General features: G+C 36.4%; 1 protein-coding gene across 1 annotated transcript in view; it reads left to right on the top strand.

Moving 5' to 3' along the window:
* The window catches only part of RGS22 (regulator of G protein signaling 22), a 118,269-nt gene extending 103,485 nt beyond the window's left edge, over positions 1-14,784 (top strand). Inside the window, exons 22-27 of the mRNA XM_059394928.1 lie at positions 2,306-2,485; positions 6,321-6,479; positions 9,551-9,649; positions 11,635-11,728; positions 11,833-11,913; positions 13,829-14,784. Coding sequence (XP_059250911.1) covers positions 2,306-2,485; positions 6,321-6,479; positions 9,551-9,649; positions 11,635-11,728; positions 11,833-11,913; positions 13,829-13,884 — 669 coding nt within the window. The 3' untranslated portion in view covers positions 13,885-14,784. The remainder of the gene's footprint in view (positions 1-2,305; positions 2,486-6,320; positions 6,480-9,550; positions 9,650-11,634; positions 11,729-11,832; positions 11,914-13,828) is intronic.
* The last annotated feature ends 1,770 nt before the right edge of the window (positions 14,785-16,554 follow it).

Raw genomic sequence — 16,554 nt, 5'->3', positions numbered from 1 at the left:
TTAAAAACACCCATTCTGAGAAACAAACTGATGGTTTTAGAGGGGAAGTGGGGGGTTGGGTGAGCCTGGTGGTGGGTATTAAGGAGGGCACATATTGCATGGAGCACTGGGTGTGGTGCATAAATAGTGAATCTTGGAACACTGAAAAAATAAAATTAAATAAATAAATAAGTAAATAAAGTAAAAAAAAAAGAACCACCCATTCATTCAAAGTCAATCCTTAGTTGTGCAACTGTTTCTCCTTCAAGGCTGCCCTTGATCTTCATTTAAAAATCTTCTCTGTGGTATAGAATGGAGGACATATAATTCTAGGTAACTAGTCAAAATCTTGCTATAGGAGGGAATTTGCTCATTCAACTAGCATTTATTAAGTAACTTTTGTGCCAGCTATTAGGCTAGATCGTATGAATAAAAATGTGAATGCAGCACCTTGCCCTCCCTCAAGGAGGGAGACACCCATGAAAACAAATATCATGACATAATATTGATTATGATCCATGTTCTAACTAGATACAGTTTTGGCACCGAGGTGGGAATGATACAGAGAGGGTTGTAGGTCAGGGAATTCTCGGCAGGGATAACATTTGAATTGGGTCTTGAGAGAGTTTGCTAGGTAGAAAGCATTTTACCTGGTATGGTGAAATCTTACTGAGCTCACTTTGATATGGCTTACTCTTATTAAATGTTTACTATCTGCCAGATATTGTTTTAATTCTTTTCATGTAACCGAATTTATTCTTCAGAAGAATACTATTAGGTCAAAGTTGTTATTCTTGCCATTTTACAGATCAAGATGCTAAGGCATGGAAGGGTTAAGAAACTTCTAACATCATGTAGTTAATGAAGTGGTAAGCTGGAATTTGAACCAAGGCATTCGGTTGCTAAAGCTCATGCCCTTAAACACTAAGTTATGTTCCACCCTCCCCCCCAGCTGTGATTATGGTAATATGCCAAGAAATTGAGATCTAGATTCTTCCCAAATTTTCAAAATTCAGAACAGTGTTTGATTAACCTGTTTAAATTGTTTAAACTGAGACCTTAATGATAGGTAAAAGGTTCACTAGGCTGATGAGATAGTAGGGCAGAACAATTAGAAAAAAAAAGTTCAATTCTGATTTTTATCCCTCCAAAAATTTGTTTTTATTTCACAAGACATATTCCATAATTATAAATCAGGCTCACCAAACAATTATATATGATATCTTATGAGTAATGGAAAACAATACACTCTTGGTAACATATGAAACATATGTGATATAAATAGGCATTTTCTGAGGGTATGCTAAATTGAGTAAAAAAGGCTAACTTTTGTCTTAATGTAACATTCGTATCAAGCTTGTTTCATATATATAACTTATTCCAAATTATTTGCAAGATTTTGTATGGCCAGCACTCAATTTTTCTTTCTTTTGTATTGTCATAAGATAACTATAACAATACCCATCACACAGTGAGTAATTAATAAGTGTTAGCTCATTTCCAGCCTGGAATGACAAGTTCCAAATGTGTTTGCTTCCTAGCAATTTAGAGAACAATGTCATTGACAGAGCAATGGCATAATTCAAACTAAGCTACCTCTTTATTTTAAAAAATGATAGCCCCACAACTGTGACATAAAAGTGGCTCTTTTTTAAAGTATGATCACTAGTTTTAAGGAGGATAATTTAATGGGTTAACTATAAGCGTGCAAATACTAAGAGATACATAATGACATACCTGTCATGGCCAGCATCCTGGTTTTGTTGCCTTTTTGTGCCTGTCACCTTGGAGTAGAAGCAGTTCTGGTTGGAAAAGCTTTTGCATCCAGCCCGTCTGTTGAGCTAGGTGCCTCTTTTCAGCGCTTGCCTAGGACCCTATGTAGGCCTCTACTCTAGCACTTCCTAGCTAGCTCAGATTGAAATAATGTGTTCTCTTACTTCTCCTCCAGGAAGATTGAGCCTTTAAAGGGCAGGTTCTGTCATGGGGCTTAACTGGTAGACAGCAGGCATTCCATATAAATTCATTCAATGAGTGAAAATAGACATTGAAGCTGTTCCTTCTCCTGACCGTAGAAGCACTCCAGATCAAGTGAAACATGTTTATATAGGGTATATGCACCAAAGGGTTAGGTTCCTCAAACCCAAGAGAAATAAAAGATATGGTGTTTGGTTTTTTTTTTTTTTTTAAGATAGCCTTCACATGTTCTAGTGCCCTCTTGACCTGCAGCTAAGCAGTATATATTACTAAAAGATATGTTGGCACAATTCTATAAAGTATTCTAGGAATGCATTAATGATATATTGTTCTATCTTATCTCCTTACTCAGGACTTGTGCCATTCGCATTGTGATGAGTCCATCATTCATAAGAAGATCATGACTATTATCCACTGCTTTATTAATTCTAGTATTCCACCAGCTTTACAAATTGACATTCCAGTAGAGCAAGCCCAGAAGATTATTGAACACAGGAAGGAGTTAGGACCATATGTGTTTAGAGAGGCACAGGTAAGAGATGAGGGTATGCAGCTAAGGGTATTTTATTTTATTTTAAAATAGATGAACAATCTAGATATCCTTTTAAGGCTTTTGCATTATTCATATTTGACAAGGTTCCAACCTTCCTAATACTGGGGTTTATTCTATTTAATTAAAAAATTTTCGGGAGTGCCTGGGTGGCCAAGTGTCAGGCTCTGCATTTTGGCTCAGGTTATGATCTCAGGATCCTGAGGTTGAGCCCTGTGTCGAGTCCATTTCAGCTTCTGTGCTCAGCAAGAAGTCTGCTTGAGATTCACACTCTCTGTCTGCCCACCCCCTAAAACAGATAGAAAAATCTTTAAAAACTTTTGCATACTCCCCAGATCATAAGAAACTAGTAACTTATTATTTTGTTGAGACTATATGGCAAATACAATTATTTAAATACTATCCTTGACTCTCCATGATTATCGTTTTTGTTTCTAACTTCTGGAACTCCAGCCAATTCCTCCTTCGTTTCCCACCATCCTTATTTCCTTTAGAAAAATCTGCTACCACAAATATGTGGTAAAATATGTGTGTCCCAAGATTTGTGTATTTTTAAAGATTGGAATATTCACATAGCTCATAAAGTAAGTGAGAGGAGATGTAAGTACCCGACCAGCATAAAGTACACACGCTCATGAAAGGAAAACCATGCCTGTTAACCTGCTCAAGTTACTTCTTTTTAAGATAAATAATAGAAAACAGTGAACATAATTTATTTGCATTTTTAAAAAGCCTTTTAGTGATGTTGTTCCTGAAAAATGATTAAGAAAAATAAATTATAATAGAGGTAATAGGGAAGGCCATGTCATGATTTAAGTGATATGAAACAGAGATTTAGGATATGATTGCCCTTGAGCATGGAAAAAAGGCCCTTATTCCTTAACATTCATTTGTGAACCAGCTGTGTTCTAAGTCCTCTAAGAAACTGAAAATGGACTCCCAATCCAAATTATACATTAAAATAAGTAAAAATATAGAGGATCCCTTGAGGATGTGCTGGAGAGAAATAGAGAAAACATGGTGCCAGAATTAGAGTATCTGTTAGTGAAAAGAGCTTAGTGGTCACTTAGCCTAGCATAGGTCACTGGATAACTAGACCAGGGCTTGCCCATGTAGCTCAAAGACCTTGAGTCTCCAAGTGCATGTCTGGAGCTGCTTATATTGGTTGGTTCCGCCATACCAGGGATTGAAGCCAGTAAACTCTACTGGAGTCCTCTAGTCTATGCCTTCTGCTTGATTTCCTAAAATGGAGTCCTGGACATGTCTTTGGAGTCTTTGGAGCATCAGAAAATAAGAGAATCTTTGTAGTCTTCACCCCACCAAACTGATGATTCCTCCTGCATTTCCTAAGGAAGCTCAGAGAATAGCATCACCTTCTACCCAGGTGTGCAAGCCAAAGATCTGATTGCCATCTTTATGTCTTCCCTCTCCTTTATTCCTTTACCCCCATATCTGCAGTCCCTAAAATTTATCCATTGGTCTCTTTGTTATCTGTCATCCTATCTACTTTTTTCTGACTCCATGCCATTTACCTCCACTCACATCTGCAATACTTCACATTAACTGCCAAACGTGCCTCTGGGCTCTCTCAAAATCATTTAACTCACTGCAGACAGAGCGACCTTTCTCAAAATGTCTATCTGATCATGTCGCTTCTCTGCTTTCTATTTCAGTTACTTCCTACTGTCCTCAGCATGAAGACCATCTTCATCTATCTCTCTAGGCATATCTCTTACCACTACCTGCTACCCAACCCCCAGTCTTCCTGACATATCTATAGTTGCACAGACAAGACTCACTCTCTTCCCTCCTGAGTTTTTTGCACTATCACCTCTCCCCTGTGCTTCTGTAAGATCCTGTGTATGTCTCTGTTTATCACACAAAACTGAAAATGCCTATTTTCCTGCTGACTTTCCCACTAGATTGTCAGGTGTTTGAGGTAGGAAATGTTTATTTACCCTTGTGGCCCAAATCCTGGCACAGAATAGGCATTTTTGAACACATAGATGACTGAACACGAGAAGTGATCATTTGTGACAGAGAGGAGTAAGATCAAATTGGAAATGAGAGCAAACTTGAGTGAAAGGGCTGCATAGTAGATTTAAAAACCTGTTGCCTGTTCCGGTATTGTTATCAGTTTAGCCTCTGCCTGTCTCCCACCTGCACCCCTAACAACTGGGTGCAAAACTTTTAAAGTTTTCTTCATCCAGCCAAATTTTCACTGGCCCTTTTTATTCATACTAAAGCCATGGCCCATCTCCTGCCAGTGAGCAAAGTAGTTCTAAAATTATTAAAACCTTTTGTTACATACAGTTTGATTTCTTTTAAGGTTCTGGAGGCACGGGGTAATTTTCATGACTAGCACATATGTTATTAACCTAAAATTGTAATTGCACCTTTTAGGAATAGAGCAGTTTTATGTCTCCTATTGAAAAATTGTGTTCTACTTGGATGACTTCTCCTGGAAGACTTTCTAGATTGAAGTCAATGTATTTGAGAGCTAGGAATGACTCAGGTTTTGGAGAGATAACTGAGATTTAGGGTCAATAGTTGGTAAATAGAGGAAGAAGAGGGAGAGTATTTAAGTTTAAGAAGTTTGCATAAAAACCACCATAATCCCTTGACATTGGAGCAGGGACTTACTTAAATAAAGACATGGCAGGTAAATGTAAATGAAATTTTTAAAAAGGCCTATATTTCATCAAATAAAGGATCTTTAGCTTTTGTATACAAAATACCAAGAGACTACAGAATTCAATGATAAAACTGTCTTTTTTCCCCCTTAATTTAAATTCAGTTAGCCAACATATAATTGGCTACATCATTAGTTTTTGGTGTAGGGCACAAGGATTCATTAGTTGTATATAAACTGTATTTTTAAAGGAGTAAATAATTTTAGAATTACTGATAATATCCGTGTACAGAAAAAAGGAATAATGAAATATACCAACCAGTTGAGGACTCTTGATCACTGCAGTGCTTGCTTTTTTAAAAATTCCTCCTTTCCCCTGAACAGTTGGCTTGGAGCCTAATGGGATGGTTCATTTTTCTCCAGGGCATTAGGTAAAGGTCATTCCCTGCAACAAGATGTTGGGCTTGATCTGATGTGGCAAGTCCTACCTTCTTGGAAGTAATGTATGCCTCTAGAACTAATGGAAATACTTGGCATGGGAATTTGAGCAACAATTCTTATCTCTATAAATATCACAATTAATCACTTAATGTAGAATGTGCTCGTAGAAAGCATTTGTCCAGGATACCACCCTGCTTTTTAAATGTTACTTTTCTTGCTCTCACATAAAAGAGATTATATCATTTAAAAGTTACTCAAGATTTATTCTTAGATCTGCAGCTTTGTTTAAGAGCTTTTCCAGAGGTATTTCCTTTCTCTAAAAGAAAGAAAGGGGGGGGGGCAGGCAGAGAGGAGTTCCTCTTGATGGACCGAATATTTGGAATACTTGCATAAAACAGCAGAGTGTGTGGCAGATCAACTAGTGTATGTTTTAAAAGAAGACATAAATTTCTTATTTGAAAAGACCTAATGGATTCTTTATTAATACAATCAATTGGTTAGGGAAACATAAAGAATAAAGTAACTTTTAAGTGTTTTTTTTTTTAAGACTTCTCATTGGTAGTAAAAAACATTGATCATAAGCATGTGCTGAGCTAAACTATACCAAGATGTCTGGAGACAATAAGTTGGAGGAAACATGCTGTATATTAAAGATAGAATAGTTAATCCATTATTATGGTGAATTAGAATTTAAATCAGTACATTTGTATGAAATTGTAACCTGAGACATTGTTTTTTATACAGATGACAATTTTTGGGGTTCTATTTAAATTTTGGCCTCAGTTTTGTGAGTTTAGGAAGAACTTAACTGATGAAAAAATTATGAGTGTTTTAGAGAGGAGACAAGAATATAATAAGCAGAAAAAAAAAATGGCAGTCATAGAAGATGAAAAATTTGCAAAGGTAAGACAAGACTCATTTTGAGTTGAACCATACTTTTATTTTTTATTTTTTAGTTACTTTTTTCTATGGTTTGAATCATACTTTTAAAAGGTATGTGATGTGTGTGAATTTATAGAAGAATTTGGGTGATGGGAAAAATGCAGAGACATTATAGAATACAGATTTTAGTGGCTTTAATCCTTTATAAAGGTTTCAGCCTTTGTTGTGAAATTTTCAAAATTCATCTCAACTATCACCTCTTCCCTGTGGAAGCTTCATTGACCCCGATAGGCAACACAAGCAGCTCACATCCATGTAGTAGCATTCCTAACTCTCTTGGAGAATGCTTTATATAGCCTCATGAACGAACAAGTTTTTTCATCTGTCATCCTCACAGGACTGATTCCCAAAGATAGTATCTGTCTTGTGCATCTGTGATCATAGCACATAGACCAGTGTCCAGCACATGTTCAGTTGTTAATCACTGTTTACTGAGTAAATCAGGAATAAAAAAAAATGAATGAATGAAAAGATGTCATGAACTCATGGTAAAGCATTTCAGTATTAAAATTATAGTATGATACACTCACTGTGAAATTTATAAATATGAATTATAAATTGCCCAACCTTCCTATTTGTCTGTTAGTCTGTCCATTTATTCATCCATTCATCTGTATATCCTTATATTTATCAATTTTCTTTGAATTGAAAAAGGGTAAAGGCTCCCAACTAATGCATTTTATTTATTTATAAGCTTATACTTATTCTATTTTTTAAAAGAAATTTAAAAGTTATTGAAAGATGCAGAAGTAATATAATAATGCTCATATATACACAGGTCAAAATAAACACTGCTTACATTTTGCCTCATTTTTTTATTTTCCTCCCTAAAATATTTCAGAAAGAGTAAATCCTACAGAAAGAGCAAATTCTCTTAATCCCAGTTCTGAATTCTATTACCCTCCCTATTCCCAAGAACAACCACTAAGCTTGGGCTATATTCTTCCAGATCTTTTTAAAGATAGTGTTTTATACATGTATGTATACAGTTTCATAAACAATATAGAGAACTATAGAGGTTCTCAAAAAACTGCCAAACTCCTCCAAAGCTGCAGAAGCAGCTTGCTCTGTTTTGATATTTGTATGGTGTATCTTTTTCTATTCAAATATACAGGATAGAGTTGGGTCATGGTGGTTTTGTAAAAACTCTATTCTGCTAATCTTCTGTCATTTAATTGGTGTATTTAGTCTCTTTATCTTTAGTGTAGTTTTTTTATATGTTAATTATTCCATTTTATTTCTTGTTTTGATTGTTCCTTCTGTTTTTCATTTTATTCTGTTTTCTTTGTCTGCATTCCTATGGATTACTTGTCTATTTCTTAGAATTTTATTTGGGTGTATCTTTGTTTAGATGTTTTAGTGGTTGTTTTAGATATTACATTATAGATATGTGATTTTTCCCAGTATATTAGTGTTGACATTTTACCAGTTAGAGTCTAGGAATTACTCTCCCCCTTTAAGTCTTTTTCCCTCACCTGTTTATACTTATTTTAAATATTTCCTCAACCTATATTGAGAACCACTTCAAACCACATCACTATTACTGGTGGTTGAGGAAAATATAAGTCATTTCAAAATGACAGGTGATATCTATATAAAGCCATCATAAGAATAAAACAAAATGAAAACTCTGACATTTTATAATTTTTGCCTCAACCCTCAAACATAAATGAGGAAACTCAAAGAGAGAAGAAAAGTCTATTCTATTAACCCATAATTTTGCTCTTTCAATTTTTCTTCCCTCTTGATGCTCCAAGATCTGTTATTTTATTTTCCCTATAGATAAGGTATTGTTTCTCACATACCACTTTCAAGATTTTTTCTTTGTCTTTAGTTTTCAGAATTTGATTATGGTATGTCTTGTGTGGATTTCTTTGGATTTGTGTTAAGGATGGATTGGTTCTTGAGTCTATAGGTTTATGTTTTTGCTAAGTTTTGGGGGGATTTATATACATATTGTATATGTGTGTGCATGTATATGTATATATAAATCTTTTGATCCATATGTATGATTTATATACATATTATATATCATTTATATACATTTACATGGATCAGAAATAGAATGTACATAAATAATATGTGTTTAAATCCCCTATCCAATCAAATTTCTTCTCCCTTGAGTACCTTGTAGCTTCACTTTTGAGAGACTTTTATCTTTTTCTTTTGTCTTCTTTTAAGTTCAGTGAACTGTCATTTTATATTTCCTTTTTATGTTTTTGGTCTACTTTGGGACTGAGTTTCTGCATTTATGGTTTGGGGTATTATTTCATATATGCAAATATTTTTATAGGAATATTTAGTTTGTTTTATGGTTTTCCTCTGATTCATGACTGAATTTCTTGGACAGCACTGTCAGCAACTGAAATATGTACACAGCATCATTTATAATAATAAAAAGGTTTTAATGACTTAAGTTTCTAATAGCAGGCATTGATTGAATTATCTATGGTACATACTTTCACTAGATTACTGTTCACCTGTTGATGTGATGATATAGTTTTTTTTTTTTTTTTATCATTCAGGATTTGGTAGGGATACTGGTGATTGATACAAAGATCCTCCCCTTTATATTCCCATTCTATATTTATTAACGTAGAAGCATTTTCACAACACTTAACGTGAAAAGGATATTTCAGGAGAGGACATATAGTGTGATCCCATTTCCATGAAATTTAGATAATAAGAAATAAATATTAAAATTATAGATTATATCTTTCCCTGATGAGAAGTTTGGATGTATGTTTATGAAAATGTTCACAAGGGTTTTTCTTAGATGCCAGATTTTGGGAGTGATTTTTATGTTCTTCATAATTTATTATTTATTTCAAAATATTTTATGTTAGTATGAAAGAAAATTAAAGAGTTCATGAATTATGTTATAGTAGTAATTAATATTGACTTGATGAAACCACAGGTATGGTACTCACCACAGAATATTTTTTCATCTGATGTTATGACTCCTTTACTTTAAGTTTACACTAATATCGTGTTAATCCTTTTTGGAATAACTTCATTTAATATAATTACAGGATGGACTCAGACAATATGCAAGTTCTTCAGCATCTGCTATCAAAACAGTTACTCTAGCCACTGACCCAGTTTTCGGCCTACAAGCATATGGTCGACAGGTAAGCAGTCACGGTGTCTCCAGATACCACTTCTTCTTTTAAGCATTGGATAGTAGAATGCAGTCACTCAGTTATTCTGCTATAGTAGAGGTGTGCTTGTTTGCAAATGAAGGTAACTAACAAATCATTGGACACTACATCAAAAACTAATGATCTACTATACACTGGCTCACTGAACATAATAAAAAAAAAAAGAAAATGAAGGTAAATTTATATTAGGAGAGGTTGGAAGGGATTTTCGATGAGCTCTCAGACAACATTAAAATTTCAGCTCATCTTGGACAATATAATCAATGAAAATACTTTCTGATACATACGAAGAAGATTTAAGAGGCAGAAGTTGAAATGACTCTTATTGGAAAAGGGAAAAAATTAGGCAGAGAACAAGGTAGAATACATTTGATTGATATATTCTTGGGTTTAAAAAAAGAAAAAAACATCAAAGGCTTAATGTCAATTTTTTTTAAGATTTTATTTATTTGAGAGAAAGAGTGAGAGAGAGCATGAGAGGGGGAAGGTCAGAGGGAGAAGCAGACTCCCGGTGGAGCTGGGAGCCAGATGTGGGACTCAATCCCAGGACCCTGGGATCATGACCTGAGCTGAAGGCAGCAGCTTAACCCACTGAGCCACCCAGGCATACCTTAATGTCAATTTTTTAATTCTTTGAAGTGGTCATAAAATTGGCCAGTAAATGACCATCAACAATACGTTCAAGTGTTATGTTTATATTTACATTTATAACTTGTACATTAATATCACTTTTATGACATTTCATAAATCTAATTCATGTCTATTTTTTAATGTTTTTTGTCAAAAGTATTTGTGTCTTAGGATAACACTAGCCCAAGAAACAGTTTGGCATTTAGGAATGTCAAATAAATTCAGCCACTCAGCTAAGATAACCGATAGACTGTAAAACTATTTTTTTTTTATTGAGAAGAAGGGAGATGTCCAATTTTGTAATACCATATTTTGAAAAAGGTAACATCTAAAAGTGTGTGGTATGTAATAATGCCATTTGGAAGAACATTCGTTAGCAAATGGGTAGCCTTAAATCTCAGAAACACCATGTAAAAATAAAGGGGGAAATGTGGAATTTGTGATAACAGGCTTCTAATTTTCACTGTCATTTACAAGTCTGTATTACCTGGAAGCCTGGAAAAAAAAAATCACAGAATTTGCTTTAAGCCTGTTTCTTTATCTGTTAAAAGGAGAAAGGGGAGAGAGAAGGGAATGATGATGATGATGGTGATGATCTCTTGTCATATATCTTAAGAGTTTTGTAAAGAAACCTTAAAAGCTTTTGGAAACCAAAGGCATTCCATAAATGTAAATTATTATTGTTGTTGCTATTGAAGGAATCCATGTGAATTATTCCAGCAATTGGTAGAGTAATAATATACTGTCATTTTGCAAGTGTGAATGCTCTGTATATACATTTGTTCAGACAGATTTTGCACATTTAAGAATTGCCATTAATCCAAATGTAAAATACCCTCGCTTAAGCATCTAAATTCACAGGGGTGCCTGGGTAGCTCAGTGGGTTAAGCCTCTGCCTTCGGCTCAGGTCACAATCTCAGGGTCCTGGAATTGAGCCCCGCATCAGATTCTCTGCTGGGGAGGGAGCCTGCTTCCCCCCTCTCTCTGCTTGCCTCTCTGCCTACTTGTGATCTCTGTCTGTTAAATAAATAAATAAAATCTTTTTAAAAAAAGGCATCTACGTTCACAATCAAATTAAATATAAATGTAGGTGCCTGCATAGCTGTCAAGAAATCCATAAAGCTTTTGCAACGTTGATTCATTAAGAAATAGTTGTAACACATATAGTCATGGCACATCATTGAATAGTTATATTCAATGATCTGTTATTGAATTTAGTTATCTTCATTAAAAGGTTTAAATGAAGCTTATATAAACCATTTTACCTTCAGTTTATTTCCTTGTTCAAACATTTCCAAAATTAAGCTTGAAAATTGTCTTTCTAGCCAACCTGGTGCTACTCCAAGTACATAGAAGCCTTAGAACAGGAAAGGATTCTTCTTAAAATTCAAGAAGAGATGGAAAAAAAGTTATTTACAGGTAATGTTTGCTTTTTGCCTACAGGGTTGTTTGGTTACCTTCTACCATGGATTAGTTCTAGAGGATTTTGCTGATGATTACTTCTTTCTCTTATTTTTGGACAGCCACATCATCTTTCACAAATTTTAAGACTCCTGCTTCAGCTCTGTCTTTGAAAAAGACCGTATCTTCCCACAACATCCAGAGTGAGTTTCCAGCAATAGTCTACCTGCCATTCTTTCTTTCTTCCTTAGAATCCAGCCTTCCAGGAGGCCATTAGCACAGAGACAGCAAGAAGGGATGAAGACTGCCTCCCTCCCCACTGCTCTGACTCACAGCTTAGGAGAACTTCAGTATATGTGTGTGTGTGCGTGCGTGCGTGTGTGTGTGTGCGTGCGTGCATGTGTGTGTGTGCATTTGTGCGTGTGTTCTGTCTCCCTTTCTGTTTTTTCTCCTTTGCTGAGAACCTAACCCTCCATCCCGTTTTCAAAGTGACAGTACTCTTGTGGGTATAACCTACTGCTACCAAATGCAAGGTAAGTCACACACTGAAAGTTGTTCAGTGCCACACACGTCCCTCTGACACGCACGCTCATGCACATGCACACACCATGCAGGCACCATACACACGTGCACACACATCCTGCTAACAAACCGATGGGAAGGAGTGAGCACGTTGTGTCCCTTCCAAGTGGCCCAGTCCCCTGAAAAGGAAAGCTTCGGGGCATGACCATTTATTGCTTCTATTTACTCCGTCTCTGTTCTTTTCTTCCACAAAGAACAACAGAAGATGAGGCTCTAGCTCAGTTTCCCCAGGTTATTTCCAGCAGAGTTCTTCCAAGCTCCATCTCCCCAAGTTGGGAATACATGAAGAAACAAAAAACAAAGAACTGGAAATCGAGCCCAGTCCTTCTCTCCTGCAGAGACTGATAGGACCCTACAGTTGGGACTGGCTGCTAATCGAAAGACGTCAGTGCCTTTACAAAGTAACACAATAATATAGTGTAGCCCATGTGTGACTGGTGGAACCAGTATTTGAAGAACCCAGTAAAGGTCCTGTTTCTCTTTTCTTCTATCTTCCTGATTAACTTTTTGTGGATTTTGGTTTTTTGGTTCTTGGGAGGGTTTGATGAGCAGGCCTTTATGCTCTTAGCTAGTTCATCTTTTTTCTCTCAGTTTATCCTAGCCACTTCACCCTTCTGCAAGTTCCCCAAACCCTTAGACCATCTTCAATGTGTCTCAACCTGGAGGGTTTGCTGACCTATCTGTTCATTTTTTGGGGGGATCCTTATTACAACTCTTTGCAAGTTTTTTTTTTTGTTTGTTTTCAAGTTAGATTTTCCATAGCTGTTTATGTTTTCAACCATTTATTTTTCTCTTGCAGGAATCCCTTAAACCAAATTTAACTGATATGGAAGCTCAAGTGATTTCTTGATGGCCTGCTTTAGAGCAAGCCTACCATCTAAATAAAGTTTGGCATGTTGTACTCTCATAGTTTTAAAATGATAGCTATTCTGTACACATGACATATGAGTCCATAAAATTTTTAAAAAACTTATTTAGAATAAAATGACTTCCATCTAGGTTAGAAGAATCAAAATGGTTTGCTAATCACTGAACTTAAGAAAGTCCCATGTTATGCTCCTTGGGTAATCTTCCAGTAAATATCCTTGGAGCATTTACTCTCTTTCATTAGCAGACATAATCAGCAGGGGGCTAGGGGCAAATACTCCAAGGAGGACATTCACCCAGAACCTAAAGAGAAGTGACTTCAAGCCCCCTCCCTTTCCCCAGCTCCAAAGGAACCTTACAGTAAAGCAGTGGTTCTTAAATGCAGACTTTAGTGTGTGTAACTGTCACCTGAGGCATTTGCCCACAGGGCAGATTTCTGGGCTCTCCCTCCGAGAGTCTGATTCAGTAGGTCTTGGGCAGAACCCATGAGTCTCCCTCCTTTAACAGACATCCTAGGGGATTCTGATAGATGAGCTCTGCGGATCACTCTTTGCAATGAATGTGAGGGTAAAAAAGAGGAGCTTGAAATGGCAAAAGCCCCCCTATTAACTGGAGTCACACATGAATCAGAGAGAGCCCAGATATACACCCTCTTTTCCTCTTTCCCAGAGAGAAAGGACAAAGTGTCAGAAATGATGCGGGACAATGAACTTCACCAGCTGTAGGCCTTGGGACGCAGAAGCTCTAAAAGACTGTGACCTGCATTACCGGACTGGAAGCAACGGACTTCCGCTCTCTCAGAACCCCAGACAATATTTTCAAAGTAGAAATTGCTATTCCTGATTCTCTAAAGAGTATTCAAGAAACATTTTAAAGGGGGAAAGGATCAGGAGACACACTTCAGAGAGAGTTTTTCTTCTAAAGCAGTGGTTTGGACACTTGTGAAATCTTAAGAGCCCTTTGGGTTTCCTCTGCTTCCACTCGGGTCCACACCGGGGCAGGGAGGGCTGTGACGTATGTTACTTTTCTGTGCTCTGCACCTGATCATTGTTTCTTCCTTTCCTTTCCTAGCTTCCTCCCTCCTTCCCTCCCTCCCTTCCTTTCTTCCTTTCTTCTCTCTCTCTCTCTTTTTTTTTGCTTTCCTTTGATTTTAATTGAACATTTTATAAGAATCCATTTCTCTCCTCTCTTAGCATGTCAATTATACTTCTTTCTAAATAAAGTTGCCCCAGAATTTGCAACATACATTTACAACTAATAAAAGACTGCTTCCAAGTACTACTGTACCACTTTGTGGGTGGTGCAGGTGTCTTAAGACAGATCGTGTCCATTTCCTCCCTCCTGTCCCTTATTACCTTGCTACCAGTCAATTTCCTTGTCCATGAGCTGTAACCATGGAATCCATTCTTGCTATTATTATTTTAAATGGTTTGCTATTAGGTCAATTAAAAATGAGAAGAATAAAACATTATTTTCCCTTCATTTATTCCTTCTCTAATGCTCTTCCCTTCTTTATGTAGATCCAAGTTTCTGACCTACTATCATTTTCCTTCTCTTCAGAATTTCTTTCATCATTTCTTTTAAGGAAGGTCTACTGGAGACATTCCTAAATTTCTGTATGTTTTAGAAAGTATTTATTTCTCCTTAACTTTTGAAGGATAATTTCACCATATATAGAATTTGAGATTACTGGTTTTATTCTTTCAACACTTAATATGTTTCACACCACTCTTCTCTTGCTTACATGTTTTCAGAAGAGAAATCAAATACAATGCTTATCTTATTCCCCTGGCTTCTTTCAAGATTTTCTTTGTGACTTTGTATAGTTCAAATATAGTAGATTTTCTGATACATATCCTGCTTACGCTCTCTGAGTTTCCTAGATCCTTGGTTTGGTGTCTTTCGTAATTTTGGAAAATTCTTCATCATTATGACTTCAAATGTTACTTATCTTCCTTCTGATATTTCCTGTCTTTCTGGTATTTCCATGATACACCTTTTGCACCTTTTGTAACTGTTCCACAATTCTTGGATTTTCTGTTCTTTTCCACTGTTTTGGTTTTTTCCTTTCTGCATTTCAGTTTTGGAATTTTCTATTCACCTTTCTTCAGGCTCACTTACTCTTTCTGTAGTTGTGTCTAATCCTTTGGGAAGCCCACCAAAAGCATTCTTCATTTCCATTACAATTTTTCAGTTTCTGGTATTTCATTTAGATTTTGTCTTAGAACTTACATTTCTATACTTATATGACCCATCTGATCTAACACATTATCCACTTTTTTCCCAGATCTCTTAGGATATTAATCATTTTAACATTTCTGGTCTGATAATTCCAAAATCTCAGACATATGAGTCTGGTTCGGCTGCTTGCTTTATCTTTTCAGACTGTTTTTTTTTTTCCTTGTCTTTTAGCATGCTTTGTAATATTTTATAGAAAGCAAGACATGATAAAAGGAACTGAGGTTATATGGGCCTTGAGTGTGAGGTTTTGTGTTTATCTGGCTAGGCATTAGGTGTATTTACTGTTTGCTGTGGCTGTGGTGTTATAGGCTGAAATTTCCCGTATGTCCTTGTTTTTGTCTCCTCTGTTGTTTGGGGTTTTCCTGGGGTCTCCTTGATAGGGTCTGAGGCTTGCAGTTCTCTTAGCTGCAATCACAGTTATTACACCAGAACCCTGTTGATGTGGTAAAGTGTAGGAGGAGGGGAAGTGTTTTACATTCTGATGGTTATAGGTCAGTCTTCTGGTGAGCCTAAGTTGGGTATTTCTCTTCCCCCAGGTCATTTAGGCTTTAGTAAAACCCCAGTTCATTAGGCTCTGGTGAAATAGTTTCCCTTGAGGGGAGGCCTTTCTCGGAAGAGAACTCTGGGTATATTCCAAAATGTTTCTTAACCACTCCCTCTACCAGATGCAGGAGGGGATTTTTCTCTGATCTTTATAGTGAGAACCTGGTGGAGCTACTGGAAGTAAAACCCAAGACTGTGGACACCCCTCCCCGACCAAAGAAAGGCCCCCTTTCAAGCTGGTCTGCCCTGAGCCCTGGAGCAAGTCATTAATTACAACTTAAAGAATTTCTCCCCAAATTAACTCCAGCTGCTGGCTTCTGCTCCTGGTAAGCTGGAATTCTCTGTATCTGCCTGTCTTTCCCTCCAGTTTTAGGGGCATCAGACTGCCCTGTTACCACAGTTCTTTGAAGGATCCAAGAAGAGTTGTTGATTTTTCAGTTTGTTCAGCTTTTTTATTGTTGAGGACGGTAGTAATGACTTCTAGCTCTTTACCATATTGGATAGGACCCTCAAGTTTGACACCAGTATTTTAAAGAATTCTGTAGTCCGTTTAATTTTTAAGATAAAATTAAGAAAATTTAAATTATTTGTTTTTATTGTGTTATATGTAT

This window comes from Mustela nigripes, chromosome 3 (assembly GCF_022355385.1).
Source record: "Mustela nigripes isolate SB6536 chromosome 3, MUSNIG.SB6536, whole genome shotgun sequence".
NCBI classification, from domain to species: domain Eukaryota; kingdom Metazoa; phylum Chordata; class Mammalia; order Carnivora; family Mustelidae; genus Mustela; species Mustela nigripes.
This window is presented reverse-complemented; position numbering and strand designations above follow the sequence as displayed.